This window comes from Rhyacophila brunnea, unplaced genomic scaffold (genome assembly GCF_057557595.1).
Source record: "Rhyacophila brunnea isolate RB1 unplaced genomic scaffold, BYU_Rbru_1.0 scaffold_9, whole genome shotgun sequence".
NCBI lineage: Eukaryota > Metazoa > Arthropoda > Insecta > Trichoptera > Rhyacophilidae > Rhyacophila > Rhyacophila brunnea.
The window spans coordinates 25,768,963-25,796,504 of record NW_028233361.1 but is presented as its reverse complement, the minus strand read 5'-3'; the positions used below and the strand labels follow the sequence as shown (position 1 = coordinate 25,796,504).

At 34.4% G+C, this 27,542-nt stretch overlaps 2 protein-coding genes across 2 annotated transcripts; both read right to left on the bottom strand.

The window, feature by feature from the left end:
* Positions 1 to 20: 20 nt before the first annotated feature.
* Positions 21 to 8,239, bottom strand: LOC147063444 (dynein regulatory complex subunit 11). Its single transcript, XM_085959415.1, has 9 exons — positions 8,224 to 8,239; positions 7,270 to 7,648; positions 5,634 to 5,859; positions 5,326 to 5,551; positions 4,116 to 4,305; positions 2,997 to 3,514; positions 2,617 to 2,892; positions 1,682 to 1,906; positions 21 to 312 (listed from the first exon to the last, which is right to left on the bottom strand). Exons 1-9 carry the CDS (start codon positions 8,237 to 8,239, stop codon positions 65 to 67), a joined length of 2,304 nt encoding a protein of 767 aa, XP_085815541.1. The 3' UTR covers positions 21 to 64.
* Positions 8,240 to 9,680: 1,441 nt separating this feature from the next.
* On the bottom strand, positions 9,681 to 27,163 carry Ent3 (equilibrative nucleoside transporter 3). Its single transcript, XM_085959617.1, has 9 exons — positions 26,791 to 27,163; positions 26,538 to 26,692; positions 24,602 to 24,805; positions 22,705 to 22,931; positions 19,637 to 19,757; positions 18,665 to 18,847; positions 17,115 to 17,302; positions 15,673 to 15,919; positions 9,681 to 13,973 (listed from the first exon to the last, which is right to left on the bottom strand). Exons 1-9 carry the CDS (start codon positions 26,952 to 26,954, stop codon positions 13,585 to 13,587), a joined length of 1,878 nt encoding a protein of 625 aa, XP_085815743.1. The 5' UTR covers positions 26,955 to 27,163; the 3' UTR covers positions 9,681 to 13,584.
* Positions 27,164 to 27,542: the final 379 nt, after the last annotated feature.

The window sequence follows — 27,542 nt, the reverse complement described above, 5'->3', positions numbered from 1 at the left end:
TCAACTAAAAAAACTAAATTGTGGAATTTAATATAATAAATTGGGTAGTCACAATAATTGCATATTATTTGTTCTTTGAATTCTGCTCTTCAGTTTCTCTTCTTAGCTCTTCCTCTGTTTCCAAGGCTTTAATTTTCTTTTTGCCTAGAGGGGTTTTCCACCACCACTGTTCGGCAGCCTCGTCCTCTTCCCTGTAGACCGGTTCATGCTTGCTCAAAGCCATTATAAGCTCAGTGTGAGTCAGCGGATGGACGCGCAGCTGGAGCATTCGTTTTGTGGTTATCACGCTTTTTATTACTTTCAGTATTTCACCTACAAACAACATACATAAATAATATTAATGTTATCACCATCTTCTGTCACATAGACAATTTCCTTTATTGATATTAACATTAACATTGTTATGTCATTAGGAATTTCTTAGGTAGTCTAGTAATTAATTTATTAATGAATTATGTAATATTTACTTTCTATCTTTGATCAGTGTATGATCAGTGATATGCTGGTATGTTTCATTCGATGAGTTTGAAATATTAATTTCATTATCATTAATTAAACCAAGATAAAACCTGCAATGGCAGTGATAAATTTTATGATGCTGACCTGACGCTGACCTAATGAGAAATTATCATTATTTCAATAGTTTGGATTGACCAAACGTAAAAGCTTGCCAAAACTGGGAACTTATCATAAGTTGACCGAGAACCACAAATATGACTACAAAAAAAAAACAAAAGCGCACAACTTGGTTAGGAAATATGAAACAGCTATTTAACATGCCTGTTTTGTCAATTTTTCATTTTGGATTCGCAAACCTAAAAGGAAACATCTAGGCTAGGGGGCTACTTTCATCATAGGGCTAAATGTATTTATAACCTATCGCCTGCAAATTGACAGGAGCCCCGGGGCTTACTGAAACGTATGAAACAATTTGAAAACTTTTCTCAGTATACCAATGGCAACTAATTGCATAAAGACATTTTCACATCGTCAGAAATCATATTTTAAAAACAATAGATTTGGATGAAAACAAAAGTAGTATCAAATATATTTTTTTATTACGTTTTTAATACTTAATAAGTTTTATTTTTGTCACCCGATTTGTATTACTCCAGGACCCCTCCAAGCCTAAATCTGACCTTGGAAAAACATCCATTTATCTGTAGGTAGCTTTATTACATAGGTTTTGAACAAAATTCTAACTCTAATAAATTGTATATTGCCTAAAAAAGGCCAATACAGGTAAGCCTTCATTGCAACCGAGGCGAGCACAAAATTGTTCTTATATTGCAATCGATTTTTAATAATATTTTTTTTCTCCCCGCACTTGTTTTGACATGTGCTATGTGCCAGGAATTTCGTAATGAATAGAATCACATGCATACGATTTTTCTCGATCACTCACATATAATTAAGTTACAAGGGCCAGTGAAACAAAAGTAAACCGCAGACAGGCCAAGCAGGATTTCAAAATGAATGTTATTTTTTTTCAGTTTACATATTGCAAAATTATATCACTTTCATTTTATGTATGAAATTTATGTTGGTATTTTAGTTTATTAATACATTGTTATCATATATTATTTTGCACGGCATGAACAGAGTTCATTGCGAAATTTCATTTGTCATGACAGTGTCCAAAATGTACATCAATCATGCACATTGATTATAAGCATCTCACCGACAGTGTACCCATCTGACATTTTGGCGATAGGAGAGACATTAAAGTGCGGCCCTATCCCACTGTATTGTGTCAGTTGCATTGTCCATAGATATGAAACAGAACCGTAATCCGGTCTAGGGATCTGGATGTATTTTTGAAACGTCTGCTGGAGTAGCTTTTGATCTGATTCCCATGGGCAATATGACGTTCCGATGAACATTACTCTGTCTTCCATTGATAAGCCTGTGTTCAAAGAATGGGAAAGTAATTTCATCATTATTGTGAAAGAAAATCTAGTTTATGACTTAATATTTCAATGATGCCATGCAATTTAGCAAGTGTGACTCACGTATCAACCAATAATTGCAATTTTTAAAGTAGGTAAATATAACTTATTTATAAAAGTTTTATTAGTGTATAAAGATTTTTTAACGCACTCCAAAAAATATTAGTTAGTCGGATAGGTGAGTGGTTATTCACCATTTAGTTTCTCAAATCATGAAAAAATATAATAAATCACAATACGAAATTCTCCATATTATTTTCTTGAAAGTATTTTTGAAACCAGTTGCTAAGCTGAGATTGTTGCATTGGAAATCACAAACTTATGCAATGATGAGATCTATTAAGATTGTCTATAATTATTATTACATTTTTCAAATAGTTTTAGAGAGATTAGTCGCCGCCACACTTTGAAAACGACAGGTGTGTCATTTATATCACATTTATATCAGCAACTTTAATTCATCATCACTTTTGGTTCTACAACCCTCGCCGGATCTTGGTCTCCTTCAGAAACTTCTCTGAAAAATCTCAGATGATTCAATACCTCTGCTTTCTAACCACTTTGAACATTCAACAATGTTTATTAATATTTAATATAATAAATGTTTTCTCTGAAAATATATTCCTAAATCGTAATGATTAATTAGCATATCACAAAGAGAATTCACCTTTGATGAGTTTGGGTAAATCTTTCTTCAGTCGTTTTGGGTCAGTCTTATCAGTTTTTGGTATTTTCTTTACGAAAGGTTTTTCTGCGCCGTCCATAAATATAATGGAAGGCTGTAACAGTCTCGACACCTTGTTCACGAGATGTATGAGCATAATCAATCCCGTTTTTCCTGGATACTTCCCGACTATATTTGCTGGAGTCAAATCAAACAAGACCGCACCCAGCTCAGTGCATACCGCATTCACCAACATCTTTTTACCACTTCCATGAGGACCTGTGAGAAATTATATTTGCAACCATACTTTTAATAATACCGTTTAATGGTGTTCAGTTTAATGCCTGCTGATTATTCCTATTTGAGTAGTGATGGAAAATTACCTGATATGAGAATGGATCGAATCAGTGGCGTAGATTGGTGAATGAAATCAGACCCCATTGGAATTATGCAGAACTCCTTGATGACTTGACGTATGTCTCCCAGACAAGGTAGAGGATTCTTTCCAAGTTTTCTCAGCTCGTAAGCAGCAAATGATTTTTCACCAATGTAAGAATCGATCGGAACCTCGGGATATTTCTTTATTATGCCATTGGACACCAACTCCTCGAACAAAGATTCCGTGCTCCTGTCTGGTGTGAGATCTTTTTCTTTCTTCTTCTTGCTTTTCTTTCCGCCTTTTCTGACCTTCTTACTCGCCTTCTTCGACTTCTTTCCTTTGTGTGCTTTGTCTTTGTCCAAAGCTATTTGCAACAGTTCCAATTCATTTCTCATGATCTCATCGACGACTTTTCTGATTTCCGATTCAACTTTTCTATGTTTTTCTGTGGCAATCATATCTTCACTGTGCTTCTGTACAGCATTATCAATTTCATCTTTATATCTCCATATATCTTCATATCTAGAAAAATTTTATTATAGTTTTGATTTTAGTTGGTTTTATTTTTTGCATAATCGAAAACTCCTCTGATTGGAACATAAATTCAAGGATGACTAAACACATCAAAAAATATATGTGTATGTATAAAGTATAATTTCTATATTAGGTGTCTATTTTCAATAACCAATAAGTCCATATATGCTCAAAGTTGAACAAAAACTATGTACATACATATTCTATGTGTAATTTCACACAATTTTTGTAAAGATCTATAATTTGGAAACAAAATGTATAATAAAGTAATGACAGAAACCGAATAATTAAAATGATACAAATAAATCCCGATATGTTTAATGATGGAAAAAAGAACCAACACTCAAAAACGTTGAACTGCGGACTTATCGGTATTTGAAAATAGACACCTCACACTAAAGTAATGTGGCCGACATGTCAGAGAGCTGTATGTTATGCAAAAGAATCATTAAGTTGTATGGCCATGGTGTCACACATAGCAAATAGTGCTAGTCCCAATACCTAACACACATGACATAATAATATTAATATACCAATATCGTCGATTTTTATATTACATTAGTTAGGTATTCAAAAATATTGTACTCACTCCTCATTGGCTGTCATAATAATTGGTAAAAAGTTGCTAGGAGCCGTTTTGTAGCCATTATAGTCACCTTCGGGAACCTCTTTTGCTTTTCCTTCGGCAGATTTACTTTTCTTGCTCTTGTCTTTATCTTTACTCTTTTTTGATTCTTTCGATGAAATTGCCGTAGATTTACTCACTTCACTTTCAGTTCCTTAATGATAAAATAATGACATCTTTACTATGTGATTATCTACTAGTAACAGATACTTTTGTGATGTAGTGCATTTGTCTCATGAAAGCACAGCTACACTGCACTAGTTAGGATGTGTAGTAGCAAAATTCATCTGATCTACATACGCAGTCAGCGAGGAGATAAATACACTATACATTCATATTTGTCTTGATCAGAGATTGATCCACTATGATAGAGCAGTAATATCAACATTTTGTATTACGTCCTAAGAGCAAATAATATTTAACAGAGTGGGTTATTATCCGACTATATGAAGCCGATTTCTTTGCCTATGACACACAATAGTACCTCAATTTTGTTATTTTTAACCTACCTATGAAATATTATACCATTATCTTGCTTCTCAGTACGGCTACCAAATTTAAACACAACACAGTTTACCATATTCTCTACTAAATTAAATAAAAATATTGACCAATAACTTTATACTCTACATAAAAAAAAACTATATATTTCAGTATTACGTACGCCCGGTTTCGCCCTAAGCACATAAGTCAAACCAAAATTTACCAGCTACACTTTTAGCTTTACTAAGTTGATTTTAGTCATAATAATATCTTCTATCTCACTCTAACGCATATTGTGGAGATTATACGCAGGCCGAATCCTTTCTCACTTGCACTTATGGTTAATTTTTGTTCAGGCCTTGATTACAACCCTAATTGTTATAAATAATTTTGGTATTGTTGAATTGGTCAGTATAGAAAAGATATTTTTCTGTGTTGGCAGCATTTAATGCATTGTTTTGGTTATTTACTTAAGTACTTGAGATTTTACTAGATTGTTGTTTTACACAATGACGGTTAAAATATGATAGGTTAATAACCCTATCGCAAGGCGTTTTTATCGCATAAATCTCAGAGCAGAAGTGTAAATTGTGCAGCTAATTTCATCATCAATCTTACAGAACCCCACCCCATCTGCAAAATATGCCAAGGTTTTCCAACAATTTCTTAGGTTTTGACTGATAATTCTCACCTTGTCTGCTGAACATCATTCTCGATCCTCCGTTTTCTTCAGATGGAAATTCTGGAAACTTTCCGGAATGATCTTTATATTCCTTAAACCAATGTCGCACCTCTTCGGTTATTTCTTCCATTATCACTGCGCCCTTCTTGTCTTTAATTGAATTCTCAATTGTTGCAAGTGCCTCTTGGTAGTCTTTTTCATGCTTCTCTTGAATTTGATGTCTGTACTCTTTTATCTGAAATATTAACATTAATCTGTAGGTAAAAGTAAACATATTAATACATTAAAAGTATTTTAATTGATTCATTGAAGTTTACCATTTCTGCCTTTTTCAATACAGCAGATTCAGTCGGAGTCGGAGGAATCATGCCAATCAATAACATTTCTTCCATTTTTCGCTTTCTTATGTTTCGCCGTGTTATAAAGCCTCTCCACATTCTTTGAATCATAAGAGCGGAGACCAAATTAATCTCCTCTTTTCCTCTTTGACCATCTGGTTTTCCTTTTTCTTTCAACAGTCGTATTTCTTTCATAAATTGCCCTCTGAAACATATTATAAGTATTCTTTTAAGTGAAAACTATTCGTCAATTAAAATTTAAATAATTGTGTTAATAATCGATAGTCATTCTTTGTTATAAAAACCAAAAACTTTTATGCTGTTGGAGTTTCACGTAATATTAAAGTGAAGCTGAAAATAAAGTTGCTACATATTGTTATTGTAATACATTTTTGGGTTGTCACCGCGTGTTTTCCTTTCTTTCTTGACGTTTCAGGTTCATTGCAGAGGCCATTCTCAAGAGATAATGTTTTGAATTGTACTGTTTGATAATAGTTCGCATTCATACATCTAACAATATACTTTAATACATCAACTCTTGAGAATGGCCTCTGAAAAGAGCCCGAAACATTAATGGCCCACATGCCCAACGTAGGTCAAAATGGATTTTATGGTATTTTCAGAGCATAAGCCTGGACATTCCTTAAACGTTGTAGATAATCTATTTATATAATTTTGAAGCCTTACTATCCTTTATATTTATTTTAAACATTTGATGACTGCATAAAGTATTTTTATTACATAAAATAGTATTCTTTTAAACCTCTCGATCTAATGTTTTGGAATATAGTCATATTTCAGTAAGTACATCCATCTGCAGTGGTGTTTTTTAGGTTTATTAATTTTTAAATGCATTTATAAAACCATTAGTAAAATTTATGTTGACATTATTATAGTGAAATATTTACGATAAAAAATTATATTGATAATCTCTGTGATTCCAAATTTGACAAGAATTAGGCATCTTATTATTCAAAAAATGGGCACGATTAACACATTTGAAGATAATTCTAAAGATACTGATTATAAGCTATGTCTTTGACCATTCAAATGTGATAAAACATTCTACGAATAATGATTGTTTTATAATAATTATTGACCTAAGAATAAGGTAGTATTTTTTTGAAATACGCCATTTCTATTGACATTTCCCAGTAGTTAAGCTAAAACATACGGCCGTAACCATAAATTGACATACGATAAATGAAAGTAAAGAGTAAGATCATGTTAACGTGTGTGTTTGAACATGTACCTAACCTAAACATGAAAAAGTTATCCAAGTATTCGAAAACAAAATTCTTGGACCAATTAAAAAAAATCAAAGTTTGCTGTAAACAATACAAACAATGTCTTGAGGGTGTGAAGACACGTTGTTAGATGCAATGGATCTAGGGCTCTCCATAAAGTTTATGAAGGAACTCCAGTAGGCCACTCAGCGTAGATAGGCGAATAGTCTCAAAACGGACACAGAGAGGCTGAGTATGACCGACTGGATAAAGATTGTGGTCTGTAGTGGCAGTAAGTAATATATTAAATTCATTTTTGAATTCGATTTTTTATTTTATAGAACTAGGAATATGTGTGTGAAAATATAGTAATCTACATAAATATCTACCTAAGTCTTCCCTGCCTCGCTCGTTCATGTATTTGTATGATTTTAATGGCTTCCAGTTCAGTAAGTTGTACTTTAAAAACCTCCTCTTCCACATAACCTAAACTGCGAAGCGTGTCTTCGATGAACTGTTTTTTGTAAGCTATCTCCTCTTCTCTCTCCCTGCGAAAGTATTTAGGCACTGCTATTTCTGCTTCCATTGGCGAAATGCCAATTTTGACGAGTATGTCATCATTGTAACTGAATTCAGAAATATCGACATTCACCAAGTCATTTTTCAATTCGAGTACTCTTCCTAGACACCCGTCCAGCAGTTTTCTAACTAATATTCGTTTCTGCGGGTGCACTATTTGATCGTGGCACTCATCCAACTTGTTTGCTGCTATAATATATTTGTAGTATATCTCACTTATGGTATTGTGGAATATTATTTTATCCGACTGCGGAATGTCATTTTGAAGAAATGTGTCGGCATTTGCAGCTTCAGTGAGTGTGACTCGAGCGTCTGCCCATAAATTGTTATATGTTATATTTGACATTATTATAAATAATATAATATTCACTAATATATTTGAAAGTTTATCTAACCAATCCAATACGATGAGTTCCCACACACAAGCTATGTAACCATGACAACTTATAACTGTTATTAATAAATCTATGGTTATTTTGTAGATTATTGATCAAATGGATGCCATGGTTACTCATAATGTTTATTGCCATACTCTTATAAAAGTCCCATGATGAATTAGTGTCAATATGGCAATTTCTGAAACCATGGGCGAGAGTTCAATCCTGCACCTGGCAAAAACATTGTGCTTGATTCAAAGTAAGGACACGATGAATTGAGTGAGTGACCGATAACCATTCTCTCTAAAAATATATATTAACACGACCTTCACTCTGTGGAAACCATAGAGTCAAAATGTAGCGGCATGACTCTGAAAAGAGACTCACAGATGGCGCTGCCCATTGACTGGATGTCGCAAGTGTTATGTAGACGGATTAGGATTTAACCCTATGTTAACGTAATTTTTACTCAATCTCACAACCTCAGCTTAGTCTGATTAGCTCTGACCCTTTTCATCAGGTCCTCTATTTTAAAACTAAACACCTTACACTATCGAGATTCGTTTCTAGTGTTAAGTGTGGCTATCTAGTTTTCAAATGCGATACCTACCCGAATTGAACTAATTATTTGGTAAGTTCATCTGGTTATTGGGTCAAAGAGTCATCATTATCTTGTTAATCCATTTTCATGTACCATTTGAAGATTTCTCTGTTATTGTTGACTAATACCTGATAAAACCTGTTTCTATTTTATAAATAAACCATCCTATTCTTTTTCTTTATGTTGTGTATTATTTAAAGTGTGATAGTACATATCAGTGTTGTAAAGTTAACAGTATTAACTATTATAAGGGTAAATTCATGGACTTCCTTAATCAATTTGAAATGAGTTCGTTGTGATGTTGAAGGTGGAACTATGGCAAAACCTGAGCTTGTGCCTGGCTCACCACAATAGCTCACTTTACTCTGATAGGGTCACGGCTAACCGTGTATACCATTTTCAGGCAAACAAGACTACTGTGCTGAGCTGGGTGAGCAGGAATAGCTCACTGTACTCTGATAGGGTCACGGCTAACCGTGTAAACCGTTTTCAGAGCAAGCAAGACTACTATGCTAAGCTGAGTCAGGACCAAGTCCGGCCCAAAGCTAACTGATTGTTCAAGGCCGAGCATCGCCTTATATAGTGAACTAGGCGGCCCCTTCCTCGCCGTCCAGCTGATAACGTCAGTGCGCTTCGGTGGGGGACGCCAGATAGCGGGGCCGCGCGATGGTGGGGACGCCTGCGCTGACTGTAGGTGACGTCCGATGTGCGAGCAAGAAAGTATTCGGAGGCCGCATGCTATTTACGCCGCACTATTTAAATTCACTTAGGATAAATTTCGCCTGACATTTTCTTGGCATAAGATCTTTTATTTGATAATTTTTGACAACATCAATTATATCTAAAATAAATAGAAACACCTGTACACAGAACAGAAGTAAAATCTCATTTTCTTCAAAATGTGACAGAGCTCCAGAACCACAGATTTATATAATGAAATAATCAAACTACTATAAATGTATTTGGAAAACCATAAATCAGCGCTTCTGTCAGCAATCGAGAATGGCAATCGGCTTGCTATCATATTATTTCAATGTCAGCGTTTCACTGAATTATCGTGTTATGAATTTGCTCTGTATGCTTAATACAAAAGAGAAAGTGTATGGTATAATATGTATAATATCTACTGACGTTATATAGTTTGCGGTGGTGAAAAGGTTATTAAAACAACAATGAAAATTTCATTGGTAGGTATATATATTTAAAATATTGAGATACATATTTCATTTAAAATTATGCAGTAAGTATTGAATAGAAGTATTCCTTATAATAGTAATATATAACATTCAACCACATCTTCTCTTCAAAAAAACAATCTCTCAGTCAGGCTTAAATACTTGTACCATTTGAGAAGGTCTACTCATCATATTTTGGTTATGTATGATGCGATGATATTTTTATATGAATTACATAATATTATATTTAGTCACGACATAAAAATATTGTAGTGAAATAAATTATATAAATGGAAATTCCGCGCTAATATAATTTATGATCAAAATATCACAATATTTGAATGGGTTAAAACAGATTAAGGGCAATGAAGTGATATGGTCACAGATTATTTAATACAAAAACCTATTCAACCACTCATTACTCTAAAATAAATTAATTAATATAATGATAGAGGGTATCTAATCAATTACTATGAAACTCGGTATAGCATTATAATCAGAGCAGGTGGTGATTATTTCATTGACTAGATTTTAATCTTGGAAAAGGTGTTTTATGTGGTATAAAATTTGTAAAAAAAATTATATAATATTACTTTACTTCTGAGTGGAGATTATTATAAACAGACTTTTTACAAGGAATTGTCATCCATTTTCTCAATACGTTAAATCCCTTACTCTGGATCAAATACATGTTAAAAAAACAACATGACATTTTCGCCATAGGCAGGATTCAAACCCGCAAACGCTCTGGTACTATTTAACTGTGTTGACAAATTCGTAAGTCATGTCCAAAACATTAATTTTATATATATATTTTTTACAAATACATTATTTACCTACATATTCTTATATTAAAATAAAAATAATCTTTGAACTTGAAAGGTGATTAATTAGGTACCTGTTTATTGGTGAGTTGCATTGGATGCACCTTTAACTACCGCCCAGATTCATTGCAATTGTTTGCCTACGTAAAATAACAGGACTAGGAATATAATTGACATTATATTATAATAAAAATATCGAACATTGCAATGGTTACAGGAACATCAATAATCATGCATTTCTGTAATTTTTAACTGAAGATAGTTTATACCATGAAATTATAAATAATATCTAAACATAATAATCAATTATATTCGGCCAATCATGTGGAAAAATAACAAAACGCTCGGTTTCATGTTACATGACAACACCGTCTCAACTTTTAAGCCTTACAATACTTTTTTTTGTTCGGTGGTAATACTTCTTTTTATTCTTTATCATTTTTATGTTATTATGTTTGAAGTTGTATTAGGTACAATAGATCGTAAGAACTAATTTATTAAGTTAATTAGTAAAGTTAAAAAAAGCTTTTATAATATGAAATAAAAATCGTAATTTAAAGTGGCGAGTGAGTAGTTATGTAATAATTTTGGCTGATTTTTTATGTACGTAATTTTGCAGTTATTTCACTGCGAAAATTTTTACAACTATTTCATAAATATTATTCAATACTAATAGGTCTTAAATTCTTATCATAACGATAGTCAATGTTTAAGATTGGTTTTAAAGAGACAATTTCGTTTAAGCATACGTACAATATCTTATAATTATATCAAGATACAATTGAAAATAAAATTTTCAAACATAATTTTTATGTTAACATTTAATTTTTAAATTATCCTCTTACGCGCTATTCCATAGAAGATAGTTGAATATATTCATAATATATCGTGGGATTTCGTCACAGTCTTTTCAATATAGGTTAGATACTCGTACATGTAACAAAACAATTAAATTATAATAACATTTTTTATACTCATCTATGATATCATTAACATATTAATAAGCACTAACCCAACACAATACTGTACCTAATAAATTATAATGTGGCGTATTAAATCTAGATGTCATTCATTTCATAAGATGTAAACAGATGCCTACATCACAAAAAATAGGTTGAAGTATTCTTATTTCAATAAATATCATTCGCTGATACTAATATGTATAATCAAAATATTACCTACTTGTACTTATATACACAGCTTGAATTACATAAATAGTGTTTTACAAAATATTATAAAACGGTATAGGAAAGTAAATGGTACTTGTTAAATAACCCAGCTAAGCGAACCTCTATAATAATAAAATTACACCCGATTCTCTTTTTGCACGGTCCAAGAAAACATATCAGTTATTTTTTTAACACTGTTTTTTTTATTTAATAAGGTTATCAAAAAGTTGTATTAAATATTTATATTTAAAACACTATGTTGAATATTAGAATATTCATTTTTGCGATTTGGCGAATTTTGATGCAGGTGTCGTTTTCACACATTTATGTTGCTCTTTTGTTTCGGTTGTATCCCCTTTCCTGTTTTCTTATGAAACTATTTTGATTAAACACGTATTATCATGAAAATTTCAAGATGGCATGCATGGATCAAAAAAGTTCAGGAGCTTCTGAATTTTCATGCGACAATTGGACTGTGCGGTATCTGCACCTGCGCAGTAGACCGATAGTGGCTAACCTACCGGTAAAAAACATTTTGGGGTTAACCGATCTTCACGACCTGTCAAATAATACCATACAATGACAACATCGCGTCTCGCTTATTCTTGAAGAATGAGATTGGTGAGACAGTCAACACTTTTACGTGTAAACAATTATTATCCCAATAGTTTAAAATACATACACACCATTGGTACAAGTAACCCATGTATGTGTACAGGCGCTATAATGCTACATAATAATATGCAATCTATCTTAGTACGCATCCTTGAGATTGAGTATATTATGTATATTTTTACAGCGGCTCTGAGCTATCCAACAAGTAACAAGTAAAAACATAGAATAAAAGCTGTAATATAAAAATGAAAAAAGCCTAATGTTTCTTGCTTCCTTATACTAACAAAATGTTTAAAATAAATTTTGAAGCACAGAAAATTTCGAAATGTAAATTAATGTTGACTAGAGTAATAACACAACAATCACATTTATGTACGTAAATGTATGTTTCTAAAACAGCCCTTTTACCATTTATCAGAAAAATAAAATGTAATGCCTTCTGGATTATTTATATAATATGTCTTTGAAAACTGGAATGCTATCAGTTAGTCCAAGTAGAGAAATAAGATGATATTTTTAATTCAAGTATCTATTATGAAATATGAATATAATAGATCTTCAACTGGAAATTGAAGCATTGATGATTATCAAAAATTTTAAATTCATTTTTGACACAGTAATTCAATTTCAATGCTTTACTAAGAGCCATTGCAAACGTGCGGCAAACACGTACGGTCACACCGGTAGGCTTCACCGATCTTCACATCGGCAGTGCGTTGGTCATTTGACCAGATAAAACACGTAGCTTTGTAGACTCAGATAATAGATCTTTTGTTTCAGAACCTTTGTATAAATATTGTATTATGCACCGTTAATTCGCGGCGATGTATGTTTTCAATTTACTGCTCGTGTGTCTGAGCTCTAACACGACTCGTACTATTCCAGTTTTCAAGGTTTTAATTATTGAAGGAATTCTTAAGGCCGAAGCACACTGGAAGCACACCACTGTTCGCAGAGCAACTGCCAAACAGAGCCCGTAGCACCTATGCCACACGTACCGCTCCCAGTATGCTTTGGCTCTTAGTGTACGTCCTGAGTGGCAGCGTTCGGCGCAGCGTTGAGCGTTTTGCACAACTCAAACGTATAACCGTGTGTGAAAATATTCATAGACAATGTCTTTTTTTGGTTATACATTTATATGGTTATACGTTTGAGTTGCGCCGAACGCTGACACTGAGGCCTCACACTTAGAGTTAAAACAACGACACTTTTCTGATTGCATTATGAAATTAGTCTTTAGAAATATATTGTTTTATCATTCATTCATCCCTATACTTCAATTTGAAACATAGATAATTGCAGCTTTGGAAATAGAAGTGTCGCTGTTTTTACTCATATACCTTTATTGGCATTTCACAAAGATTTCACTCTCCAAGCCAAGAAACCGTGGTGACCGCTTCATGTGTGTTTAAACGGATATCATTGATGGAGGTTGTATTATGATGGAAAAATGGCACCATACTCGATGTGAACTCGTGAACTGTCTGCCCGGATGCTACCGTCGACTCCATAGCGCTTATTATGGTGGCGTTGATGACTGCGGTTACCGCAGTTGCGACAGTAGTGGTGAACTCCGGAAAAGTGGTCAAGTTGGCTGCTAGAGTAGTCGTTATGGCTTTGGTCATGGGGCCGATGGTGGGATAGACGGCGCCGCACGGGTCGGCCACTTGGGGTCCCAGCATGGCATCCAGCACATATGCCACCAATGAACCGGCCGTCAGTCCCACGTTGTATGAAAGCGTCATGATGTTTCCTTGATTCGAAAACCAATATTATAGAATTGCAAGGAAAACATATTTTTGATAATTAAATATGCTTGGAAAAAAGATTGAAACTGTAAATTTTTATGACATTAACTTAGTAAATAAACATAAATAAGTTGTACACAATTTGGGCTCAGAAACATACTTATTAGAAAAATCCTAGTTAAACTCTTGGGACTTAAACACATTTCTTTCGCTTGCCGGGCGAGTACTCTAGAAACTAAGCTGTTGAGTGCCTTCCTTGTAGATTTGTCCAATACAAATTTGTTTTTTTGTTTATTTATTTTTTTATAAACAGCGCATGGTATCTTAATATATATATGATCAGAGGGTGCTTTAAATGTATGGTATGTTTCCGAGACCTTCGAAGTTATGAATTTGCTATGCTGAGGATGCTAAATCTTGTGTATATTCTATTAATTATGAAAAAAACAATTTAAATTGCATTTCCATTGCTAACAATTATTAAGATAGTTTTAAAACATCATTATTATACGAAGCAATGTGAGAATTTGAAATTCCGACGAAAATAATTAAACTTGTAGAGATGACAATGAGACCAGTACAATGCCGGGTAAAGCTTCAAGCGGAAATATACGAGCCATTTGTATCACTGAATGGCCTAAGGCAAGGTGACGCTCTGGCATGCCTTCTTTTCAATATTGCACTAGAAAAGGCGATACGGGATGCAAATATTAATGCCCGTGGCAGCGGCATGATATTTACTAAGCCTGTGCAGCTGCTGGCGTATGCTGATGATATCGACATCATTGCCATATCAGAATTGGCGCTGAAAATGGCATTCACAGCACTAGAAACCTCTGCCAAAAGAATGGGTTTACAAATAAACGAGGCAAAAGCTAAATACATGCCTGTCTATGTCACACCACGAGAAGTCGCACCAAAGTTAGATATTGGTGCATACAAGTTTGATACGGTCGACAGTTTCATATACCTTGGTTCTCTTGTAACTCGACATAATGATATTACAGAAGAAATCAACAAGAGAATCATGTCTGCGAATAAATGCTACTTTGGTCTGTTAAGACATTTTAAGTCCCGCTTACTATCTCGTCAGACTAAAAGCACTCTTTACAAGACACTTGTAAAGCCAGTGCTCACCTACGCATCGGAAACCTGGACATTAACTCTGCGAAATGAACGAGCCCTGAACATCTTTGAAAGAAAAATTCTCCGCCGTATATATGGACCGATCAGGGCTGGCACCAATTGGAGGAGAAGATATAATGCTGAGCTCTACGGGCTGTATGAAGATTGCAGCGCAGTTCAATCAATTAAAATTGGGAGACTGCGATGGCTAGGTCATGTGCACCGTATGAATGACAATGAACCGGCAAAGAGAGTGATGTCCAGCAATCCAATAGGACGTAGAAGAAGAGGGAGGCCAAAGATTCGCTGGTTAGATGGAGCTGCCAGTGACTGCCGTATTCTGGGGGTACCAAATTGGAAAGCGGCCACACTGGATAGGGACAGGTGGAGGGAGCTGTTGGAGGTCGCCAGGACCCACACCGGGTTGTCGCGCCCCTGATGATGATGAAAACATCATTATCACATTAAACGTGCATATATTAATTTGTTTCAACTAGAACTGGCAGAAGATTAAACGGCATTCCGTACAGATACACTGAACATCTAGTATAAAAATTTATGTAATTTAAACCAACTGACCTGCCAACTCTCGAGCGTCATTCCTGACCCGCTGGGCGGCGGCCAGCATAGGGGCGGCCCCCAAAGCGCCCCCAGTTGCCCCCAACAGTAGAGCCAGAATGGCTGGGGCGGCATCTCCCGCAGCGGCCACGTGCGGAGAGCCCCGCGGAGCACAACACAGCAGTGTGAGGGGCAATAGAAGCAAGCGAAGGGAGCAGCATGCTGCTAGCTTACTGCGTGCCCACTCCGATACTCTGGTCGCAAACATCTGCCAACGCATTCAATGTAGGTTATCCTTATATTACGTGTAAGCATTACCATGAATTGAAACATCATTTAAATATTAAACGGTGTACAGCCTTCTTTCTATAAATTGTTTTATCAAAATACCTATATAAGCAGGAAAGGTAGATATAGGTAGAGATAAAGGTAGATATTTAATTATGCCAGTCAAAGGTTATGAATGTTATGATTTATCTATCTATGTTGAAGTGTCAACATCTTAGCTTGCCCCTCCGAATTTTTTTTCTGTAATGTAATCTCAGAAATATGTGACAAAGAATCCAACGGAAATATATCATGTACAATAGAACTGTCGCACGGCACCATCGGCAAGAAGGGGATGGATGAATTTCTCCGTGGAGTGATTAAGCGGAAACAGTGACAAAATTCGAACCACCTATCTAATAAAGGAGAAAAATACTTTGCATGGTATTGACTGCACATGAGATTATGAGCTATCAAAACAATTATTAGAATTGTAAAAAATTATTCATAATTGACAATAATTTCTGAATATCAAGTGAGCCAGAAAATAAGTTGACCCACATAATCCCGGATTTACTATTTGTGATTGTATTGTAATAATAATTACCTATTAATATTATAAGTGTTGCCAAAAAATAAATCATCAATAAAATGAATAAATTGTTTTGATTTGGAAACATATTCACATTTAACACAACACATGCACATGCAGAGTTTACACAAAACCATGAGAATATTAATTTATTTATTTTCCATTAACTTTACAACGACTTTTTCATGAGGCATGTTTATTAACCGCTAATCTATTAGGTTCGACCATGTCCGATCCTGATAGGATCATATGGGCCTCCACAGAGTGGAGGTTTGTATTGACAGATTTTTGTTTTTTTTACGAGAAATGGATGTCAGCCACTTGCTCAACCTATTAGGTCCATACCCTGACAAACACAAATTGAAAAACAATATGTGTACTTGCCAGACCCAGGATTCGAACCTGGGACCCACGGCTTTATAGTCCAACGCTTATGCCGCGCGGCCACCGTGAAAAAAAAAAAAATCTATTAGGTTTAGGCAGCAGTTAGTATGTGAATTTGACCGGTATTGGAACCTGGAACCCACAGCTTAAAAGGTAGACACTTTCCCACTCCCTCATCCATTGAAAATACTGGTATTTATGATATTGTTAAGATGCGCACCTTTCCGATTAAATCTCCAAGATTGAATATTGCCATCAGTATGACCGGCATCCAAGAGCCGAAGCGGCAGCTGACGATCTCAGAAAGAATCCCAGGATACAAACACAGCGTCACAAAATATGCCAAAGCGATGAAGACCATATACGGATAAATCTGTTGAGCTACCAGCCACCTCGCTCGTATTCCACCTGGAAACAAAAAGTTACCAAGTGAGTATTACATAATACATGTATTAACGCGAACGCTGCTGTAAAAATATGTGTGTCGAAAAATGTCATAGCTTGAAAGAGCCTTTCAGCAAAATCCAGGTCTGGCATTTCTTGTGACAATGTAAAGAGTTACTGGCACTCTCAGCTAACCTTAATATATGCGCACAGATTTCTTAGAGCACCATTCATACACCTAAAAGACATTTTTCAAAATTATCTTTTAATTAACGAACCTGAAATGCTAAGAAGGAAAGGAAGTACTCACGGTGATAGCCTTAGAATAGGATGGCAGTGCTCCTATTCAAATTTTTAAGGCACTGGCTTCGCATCTGGGTTCAATTCCATCGTTATTAGTAATAATACAGTTATAATATATTTTTCTAAAAACCTGGGTGTTTATGTGAATTTTTTCACTTCTACTACCACACTATTGTTTAACAATATTACTGTCACTGAGCCTCATAGTTTGTTGTATTGTTAAAAATAATATATAGAAATATGTATGTATATAATTGAGTTGCCCATTTCCAAAAATCATCTTGTCCAGTTTTGATGAAAAATAAACTGAATATGCAATTTTATTCCTTATTCAATGGGGCACACACACATTCTTATAAACAATTCCAAAACTAGTTTTTTGCAGTCAGTATAACGGTTGAAAAACACTGTCCAATTTGAAAATGCATCTTGTCCATCTGGTGGCCATTTTTAAATATCATAATATTATCCATTATTACAGAGTGAGTATATTGAAACTTTTGCTAAATACGGGAAAGCATATTATATTCTGCAAAACTTTCAAGTGTTTGATTGGAAAAGCTCTAGTTAAAATATTAAATCACCCGTCCAATGTGCCCAAGAAAAAAATGGTTATTTCTCTAGGTAGAGGTTCCATACATGTTTTTGTGAATACCTTAAAATAGACAAGGTGAATTTTGGAAATAGGCGACTCAATTATTATAATATATTTATTTAATTAAAAAGATAAAATAAATAACGGGATATTATTATGAATCCATTTAGTTTCTTGTACGAATACATCAATCAGTTCAGTAGGGCCCGCGGTGGAGTAGTAGCAAAACAATTGCCTCTAAAGTCATCGGTTGACATGTCAGTTATTCAGTGTGTATTTGATCCATAGCAAGGATTTAATGGGTTGTGTGTATGACTAACAACCATTCATCATAGCGAAAGTCTGTTAAGATAACTCCATTTTGTGGAGCCTCATGTTCCACTTTGGAGCGAAAATATTAATTTCTTTTTTTTAACCTTATTTACTTACTTACCTTACTTACTACCTACTTACTTACTTATTAACCATTATTATTATTTTTATTTTACCTTTTATTCCCGCCCAGGTTTTTCCCCGTGACGATCCAGTACTTTGTGTTCTTACGAGTACATCTTCCACTTTGAAGCTGGGCCCCGATAGATGCACATTGTTTGTGTTAACTGATGTCAGTCCATTACTTGTTGGCTCATAGACGGGGTTTGAAAAACTGAACGCTGAGAATTGACCTGCCTCTGCAAAGATTATAATATTATTTAAATATCTTTGGGTCATTCATTTTTTTTTTGAAAATTCAAAATTAATTCATATGTAAAAAATTTGATAGGACTTATAATTAAGGTACAATTTATTTATGGAGTTGTCTATTTTATAAAGTCTGCAATTCAATTTTTATTGTAAATGACATAGGTATTTGTGTTTCATGTATACCTATGTGGTTAATTTGAATGTCAGTGTCTTTTTACTACTGTATTATATTTTGAAATTAGAACAATATACTCATTTTTTAAATGAATAAATCCCCCAATCCCCTATTGCAATAAAATATATTAAGCTAAATCAAATTGGACATTATTTATTTCTGGATTTATTTGTGTCATTTTAATTAATCGGTTTCTGTCATTTGGTTTTTAAACATCTTTTTATGTATTTGGCGGATTTTGAAAGGTAAAAAGAACATTACATGCTCTGTGAAAATACATAATTATGTATAGAATATTTTCATGCATTTTGTTAGGTTTTGACCATATGTGAATTTATCGGTTTTTGGAGATAGACGGGTTAATAATATTAGTGCATTAGAGCAGTGCTTCTCAAACTCATGGGTCGACTGGGGGACCGTAGGGCTCCTGCGGGGGGGGCTGAGAAATATCCACAAGAATTAAGAATGACTTTTCTTGGATTTTCAAAATGATGCATTTATTCTAGGTTATTTATATGCAAATAATATTATATATTACAACATCGAGTCTCATAAATAATCTCATCATTATACTAAATATGTAGGTACTTAATTGAATTACCTGCAGGTTGAGCTAAGCTTTCGTCGGAGTTTAATGAAACACATGTGTCAGGCGGCGGGCTTATTTGCAATTTCAATACTCCATATTGACCCTTCGGCGTATCATTAGTGTCCATATCCATCTGATGGAAATAAATTCATAATAAAATAAATTAGTAGATAGTTTTAATGTTAGAAAAATAACATCAATGATTGATTATCCAGATTGAACTACTGTACATAGGCAGGCTGCCAACTTTGCGACAACCATTGAGACAAGAATGGGAGAACATGTATACTTTTTAGCTTCCTTGATAATATCATCAGTACCTATTACAGACTTCTGTTTTGTTTTTGTTGGATTGTTTCCTGAATTGGAACTGTCAAAGAAGGCTGAATCACATAAGCAACCGGTCAACCAAGACTTTCTCTCCTTGTTCGTCGTACTTACCTGTAATTGTGACCATGTCTTTTGTGACAACTGTTGTGACGAGAAGGGGTGGAGCATGTATATTTTACTGGTCTTGATAATATGATCAGTACTTATTATAAACTTAGTCTGTCTTCTGAATGAGGACTGTCAAAAGAGGCTCAATAGATGTATCTTTGATTATATCTGGTTTTTAATAATAAATCTATGAACATTTAATATTTTGAAGATAATTGTGTAGCAAACTTTTTTATTTTACCCAAAATAATGTCCGTTATTCAAAAAAAGATTGTATTTCATACTATGCAAATACTTATTTATTTAATTCGCTTTAGGGGCAAAGTCCACTGGAAGCAATGCGCATGGCATTGGTGGCGCCGCACTCGTGGCTTCCAGTGGGCTTTGGCCTTTAAAATAGTTTAATATATTTTTTTTAGTGGACAGTAGTTTAGAGTGTACAACACCTTGGATAGTTGGTCAACAAATTGTCGATTATGTGATAAGGTCTAAGAAACATAATAAACCGAAAAAGATATAATTTTTGGTGTAGGTAATATGAGCACAAGTCTGTACCCAATATTAAAAAATATATCCATGAATATTATGTATTATGCTTATTTGAATTTACCAACTTATGTTAGTCCATGTTCACAAGTGCGAAAGTAAGCAAGTAAGCGAAAAGAAAGATCATTGTGATCAAAGTGAAAAAACTTAATAACTTCCTCGTTATATTATGTATTAAATCATTTAGTGCTGACAACCAATGTTCCCTGTAAAGTGTGCGCGTGTGCGCGCACACCTATCAAAAAGTTTTCATCCCCCGCATATTCCTCACATAAAAATTTTGTTAAAGAAAGTTTTTTTTACCAGATTTTAGTTTTGCTCGAATGCACGAAACCATCACATCCATAATTCTTTGACACATTTCTCGGAAGGCGAAGGTCCAGTGCGACTAACGCGAGCACGCAAGTGAAATTATACGTTGAGCGGGATCACTATATCCGTCCCGTTCTATCGTGTGCCAAAGTATACGAAAAGAACATATATATTTTAGTATTTATCAATGACCGCCTAGGTCAGGGATGGCGAACCTTTTTACGTACTCATGCCAAAATTTCCCAAATAATATTTTTCAACTGTCAGACGTGCCAAGCAGTTTTACAAGGCAGTAAAAAAAGGTTTCTAAAAAAAAGTTTTTATGAATCCCATTACAAAAGTTTCTAAATTACAATTAAGTTCTTGATATTCTATCTTTCATCGTATTTCTAGCCAAAGGCATATCTTTTATTCTTTGAATTTTTTTTCCTTGTTTTAAAATTCTCAAAGAGATCGTGGACACCACTCTTCTTTCATAATATTATATTCTCCATCACTGAACGGTTTTTCATTTTTAGAGATTGTGCTTGAGGCAAAATAACAATCAGTTATTATATTTGAATGACTACCGATAATTAATTTCATAAGTTTGTTGACTGAAGAAACTACGCATGGCTATGTCGTCATTATTTTTTAATATTATATAGGTATGTACTTATATTATATTTATTTGTAAAACTTTTTTACAAAAAAACATACAAAATAGTAATCCCTGATCTAGGTCCTCCACATTTCTTAGTCTTTGAGATGTTTCAACTTGCAAGAAACATTTTCAGTACAGTCTCATAGTAGTCCTAGTTTATTTACTTCAAAAATTATCGTTGTTAGTGATATTATTATATAAAATCACTGAAATTAATAAATACCCCTTAAAATAAAAGTTTTAATGAAAAATTGTATGTTTGTGGGGGTGGGGGGGGGGGTGTAAATTTACTGCACCGGGTGATGGCCCGTCACTGACCCCATTGCTCAGAAGCGTTGATGATCCGCACACAATAGAAAAATTAGAGGGAACGTTGCCGTGGCGCGTTTGCATTAGTTGGCCATTAGATATAATTAACATGATATTTAAATGTGGTAATTAATTAGTAATTATCTGGTTAGCAGTAAATGTGTTAAACCTAAATTAAAAGTTATCTTACATGTTGATTTAATATTAATTACAAACATAATATAGTTTTGGAAAGAAAAAAAATATATTTAAATGATTATTTTTCAAACGTTTGTGATAATGATCTTTCTTTTGAATTTCAATGTTTTCTTTTTGAAGTCAGTGTTTGGACAATGTTTATTATTATTTTTTTCTAAATATACCATCTAACAATAGCTTACAAACTTCTCCAAAAGATGGCATATTAATTCATAGTGCGTTTTTGTGGGCAATGATCTTTCTTTCCGCTTACTCTTCAAATATGAAATTTATTAAGAATAAATCTTGATCGAGACCTACTGATGACGGCTTGGGCAACTGGTTAACGATACCTGTTACCAATTTTATTGTCCACCTGATTTGGAAGAAACTATCATGGTATTCAACTACATCCGTCACATTAAATTTATGACTTGTTACTTTTTTTTTAAATCAATTTTTTTTTTTATAATTTATTAAAATGACTAATATCCTCTTAAAAATATCACACATCAAAATTAAAGGCAATCTATCGCAAGGTCTGTAAAAGAGCTTTATATGTCTGAAAAGTTTGTTACTGCTGCCTTAGACCAATAAATTATATTATATAAGGTAGAGACAGTGCATCATTTTGTATTAAAGCATTCTTGCATACCAGTCCAGCATCCTCTGTAGGTTCGAGCACAATTTTCCTCCTTGACTCCTGACAAAGGGTGATGTAGAATTCAACAAAGGCCGTCTTCCTGACCACCACATAGAGGGCCCAGCAGACGCAGAGGGTCACCAGCGTTAGTCCAAAGAATACCTCAGTATTCTTCTTCTCGTCTTGCAATAGCAGTTTGGTTAAAATCCGATTGGCTGACACCCAAACCCCGGCGGCACCTGAACAAGAACAACATAATTGTCATCATTATCCGCACCAGCTTAAATTATAGTCTGTATATTTGTTGCCATATCCAAGAATGAACCTTGATATTATGTGAGGTCACAAGGGTGCTTAACCTTCTTTAGTCGGTAGGTACTTTTTAATTGAATTTTCATGGCGGTCGACTTCTAATAAGAATTTTACAAGTTGGTAGGTGTTTAAATTTTTTTTTAAATTTCCACAATAACTTTAGAAACCTAACAGGAACGAATTCTTTACCTAACTAATTTCATTGTGTATCACCAAATTTTGTGATGTTTCTCAACTTCTTCCATAGAACACAAAATGAGAACGTAAAATGGAATAAAATAGATAGATTGTACTGCCAAATGCAGTTGTTTATAAAAACATGTTTTTGCTAGCTAATGTAAAGCCAAATCTGATAAAATTTAATGAGAACCAATTTCTTCATAAAAAAGTGTATCTTTTGACAACAATTAAACCTATTATTACAAACAAGCCTAGCAACCAAATTTTTCGGATTTGTAAATATAAAATATGGAAATCAATATTATTTTCAAAATTCACAATAATATTATGTAATTGTAATCGGGATCAACCAAAGTTTGCTCCGTGATCAACCGGTCGGGCACCCTTGTATTAGGTATAGAAAATCACTATGAAAGTAGTGTCCTACTAATATTATTTGAAATAGATAATATTTCATACAATTAATTTACTCTATCATATACCGAAAAGTGGAGTGCAGAAGTTGTATTATAATTATAAAGTTTAATTTGACTTTTAAGAGAAAAAATATTCATGACTTTTATTACTAACAAGGAACATTATGTATCTAATACTAGTAACTAGATAATGTTCTTTGAGTGGGAAATAGAAGGTAAGAATCCATAGTAAGATATTTATCATTGATAACCATATTATTAAATAGTAATAGTATTCAAAGTTTGAATGGAACATTTTTGGTTGGCAGATCCTCAAGAGAATCACTCATTGCTACAGAAAAATTCCAAAAAACCCCGCAGACAATGCATACTATGCCTAGTCGTTATACACAAAGGGCGCTGTGAAACCAAAAAATAAAAATAAAACCGCTGCAATAAATATGTTGTAGGCATGCCCGATAATTGCCTCAGCCTACTAGACAATAATAATAGCAAAATACAATAAATATTAGTTTTTTAGACCTAAAAAAAGCTTCTCTAAAGCCTCAATTACATTGAGCTTCTTTACGAGCTGTTTATTGGCGAATTTACAATCTGCCTGTAAAGTCGCCCAGTGTAATCATCGAATAAGCTAAGCAGGTTGTAAACACTCTACCGAGAAAAGTTGAAAGCCGGTCAACTTTACATGCTACACGCCGGCGTGTGGGGCCTACTGCATCTGCGCAGTAGAGCGCAGTATCAACCTCCCGGTAAAAAAACGAACTACGTTCCGTCAAAATAGTCGCTGGCTTGTGGCTTCTCAGCGAATGGAAAGTTTTGTGTGTAATCATCAAATCGCAGTAGCTGAATCGCCCACTTTTAAATTCGCCAATAAACAGCTCGTAAAGAAGCTCAATGTAATTGAGGCTTAACTTGATGGGCCAGATTATTTAAGGTCATTCCTAGGACATCGAATTCTCTTAATCTTCATTGGAATTGAATACTATAATGCTTTTACTTACTTTCCCCAGCCATAACGGCCTGGGTGTAACGCGTCGGTAGCATGCTGGTGAACCCATAGTAGCTCGACTGCTGGACAGTGCACCCGACTGCTACTGCTCCCACCGCCACCAGGTTTATTTTGTAAGATATTGCCGGGGTGAAAGCCTCCATGTCTATCTCACAGAACGCCACAAATAGTAATGTGATGAGGGAGACCGCATAGCCTGTGAGTAATAAATTAGTCAATCGTTTACCAGGTACATTTATGAGGTTCACAGAATAGTGGTTCAGTGACCTGAACCGTCACAAGATAATATTATAAATGTATAATGACTACTTTCTACCACTAATATTGTGTTAAAGGGCAAACTTTTTTTATTAATTCTGCATTTTCAAGCAGAACCCACATTTTTTTAATGATAGTGGCTTGTTGGGAGAATATCCCCAATTTAGGGGTACTATTTTTAGGCTTGCTCGCTCGTTTATACTTTAGTTTTTTTTGTGATAAATTTTATTTTTACACATTCTTGAAAAATGAAATACTTGGGTCCCACACGAGATTGGGACTACTATGCCGGCAATGCCACTAATTTTATTTTATTTTCAAAACTCAAAAAGCGAGTGTTTCAAATTGCAGATGGACACCTCAAATTTGTAGGTAGCCACATTAAAAATGTAGGTATGTATTAATTGTTTATTTTTCGTAACCGGCTCTGCATATTGAGTGAACAATGAACAAAATATTTTTTTTGCAGTGTGCGTCCCCGGTTAAGATTCCCCCGGTATCCGGGACAGGTCTTCTTTTCCGGGACTATTGGGAGCCCTGTATACCTAGGCATTAATCTAACTTTTCGTAATATACGATTCGTACGAAACATAGCGTTCGAATCGACCAATGGTAATAGTCGGTATGCAGCATGCCCCCCCACATATCGACACGGGCCCCCAGGCCAGAATCTTTTGGCGGAACCCCCTAGCAATCGATAAGGGCGGTCTGATGCTCTACAGCAGCGATGCCCAACTAGTATTCCACGGAACCCCAGGGGCTACAATATAATCGAAAATCGAATAATACATAGTAGGTACACGTCACGAAACAGCATACATTTAAATATTGTTAAGAATATACGTGGAATAAATACTTCCGCAGGCATACTATTCATGGAATTTTCGTTTTGCAGTGCATACCTACAAAGGACTCTCATATCATAGTTATCATTTAATTACGAGAAAAACCGCATAATTTTTATTCGCTGGAACAATAACAATAGCTAGGATACAATAAATTAGTTGATTATACAAAAGGACAATGCACTGTCCCTAATAAAATAATAATTGGATGGATAAAACATAAGTCAATATTAATTTTATAAAGTCGCTTTTGATTTCTGTGCATAACACTTAAGTGGCCGACCTGCCAACGCCGCCCTGCGTACCCCCTATGCTCGGATACCCAGGCTAGAGCCCTGTCAGCCTACCCCTTGTGGGGGCCTATTATACAGCCAATGAGCCATCAGCGCAGCAAAGAATTCCAAGCGTCGTCAGAATGTTCAGCCCTAATCTGTGAACTGAATCTAATGGTGGGTTTGTATCCCGAAGCATTATTAAATAGTTCTACCACGTAAACACAATAGATGATTGTAGACAGTTAAAATATGTAGGCAAGTAGGTACATAATCTTAAATGTCATTGTCAACCACTGTCTCCTTTATTTTTAACAAAGATGTTTGGTAATTAGCCAAAACAGTCATTATCACGTTCGACTAACTAAATTATACATTTGAGAAACTCTCTTGGAAAAATATTAAATTAACTGCTTAATCTATTTAACAAGGTGTACCATCATAACGAATTATTTAAAAAACGTGGTTATTAGTAGATAATTAAAAACCATTGTTTTCTTTATAATAACGAAAGGTGTGAAGTTATTCAGTTGTGAAATGTCAAGCTACTTACCAAATGTGATTCGTGTGTTTAATGATAGCATTTCCACGAGTATATTGTTGAGCAAAACGGCGAAAAATGCTGTTATTATATAAACCATGGACATGTCAAACATTATTGTCGTGTTTGGATAGCGATCTTGGAAAAAATCCACCGCTAATATGAAGCTAAAAAAATATGACATACAATAATTAGATATTTATATCCATATTTTTCGCTATTAACTCCAATATTATTTTACCATTTCCAAGTAGAATGTACTCACCTATTATAAGGTAACAAAAACCCTATTCCAGCTAATACCATAGCTGCGAAAATTCTGTTTTGCTTGTCTACCGGTGGTGAAACATGATTTAAGCCATTTGCAGATATAAAATCACCCCTCGGTCTCCCAATATGTTTGTAACCCCTTACCAAATTATCAGTCATGTTGGATAATTAATTTGTTATATTGCTGACAACACGATTTAAATTGTATGTTTTCTTGTCGATTTACATTATTGATCTAACACTTTAATTCAGTGTCGATTTGAGCTCATCATTTTACATACGTCTATAAAAGAACTATTGTTTATACATTATTTTTCTAACTGATGTCATAAACATTTTGATTTTTATTTCACACGCAACTACAACATCACAACCGGCTGACGCGAAAACGTAAACAGCAATTATTGCGCATGCTTTAAATTTCCCGCATTGATTATTTGACATTGGGTCATAGACAACAATGGAACATGAAAGAATGGTAGAAGAAGCGCCTGCCAAAAGAATTTTAATTTTAATTATTTTAATGACCTTCACTCAAGATCCAACCCTCTGATCCATCAATATGCAGCCTATAAATAAAGCTTTGATATCGTATGTATGTGGATCATTTCAATGGGTACACCATGCTTGACATTTTACTCGCCGACGTCGAAGTCCGTCCTCAACCGCGAACTCGAGCTATTGTTAGTTTTATATTATGCAATTAAAATTAAATTGGCTCTAAATGTGATGAATTTAAAGATTACC

Excerpts from the sequence above, each read along its gene's own strand:
- LOC147063444 (XM_085959415.1), bottom strand. Across the intron at positions 5,552-5,633 it reads TATTGAAAAAGGCAGAAATG|ATAAAAGAGTACAGACATCA; the intron begins GTAAACTTCAAT and ends TTAATATTTCAG. Across the intron at positions 313-1,681 it reads GTCAGATGGGTACACTGTCG|GTGAAATACTGAAAGTAATA; the intron begins GTGAGATGCTTA and ends TGTTGTTTGTAG.
- Ent3 (XM_085959617.1), bottom strand. The coding sequence starts at position 26,954 with ATGACTGATAATTTGGTAAGGGGTTACAAACATATTGGGAGACCGAGG. Across the intron at positions 18,848-19,636 it reads AAGCTTAGCTCAACCTGCAG|AGGCAGGTCAATTCTCAGCG; the intron begins GTAATTCAATTA and ends TAATCTTTGCAG. Across the intron at positions 13,974-15,672 it reads TGACGCTCGAGAGTTGGCAG|GAAACATCATGACGCTTTCA; the intron begins GTCAGTTGGTTT and ends TTTCGAATCAAG.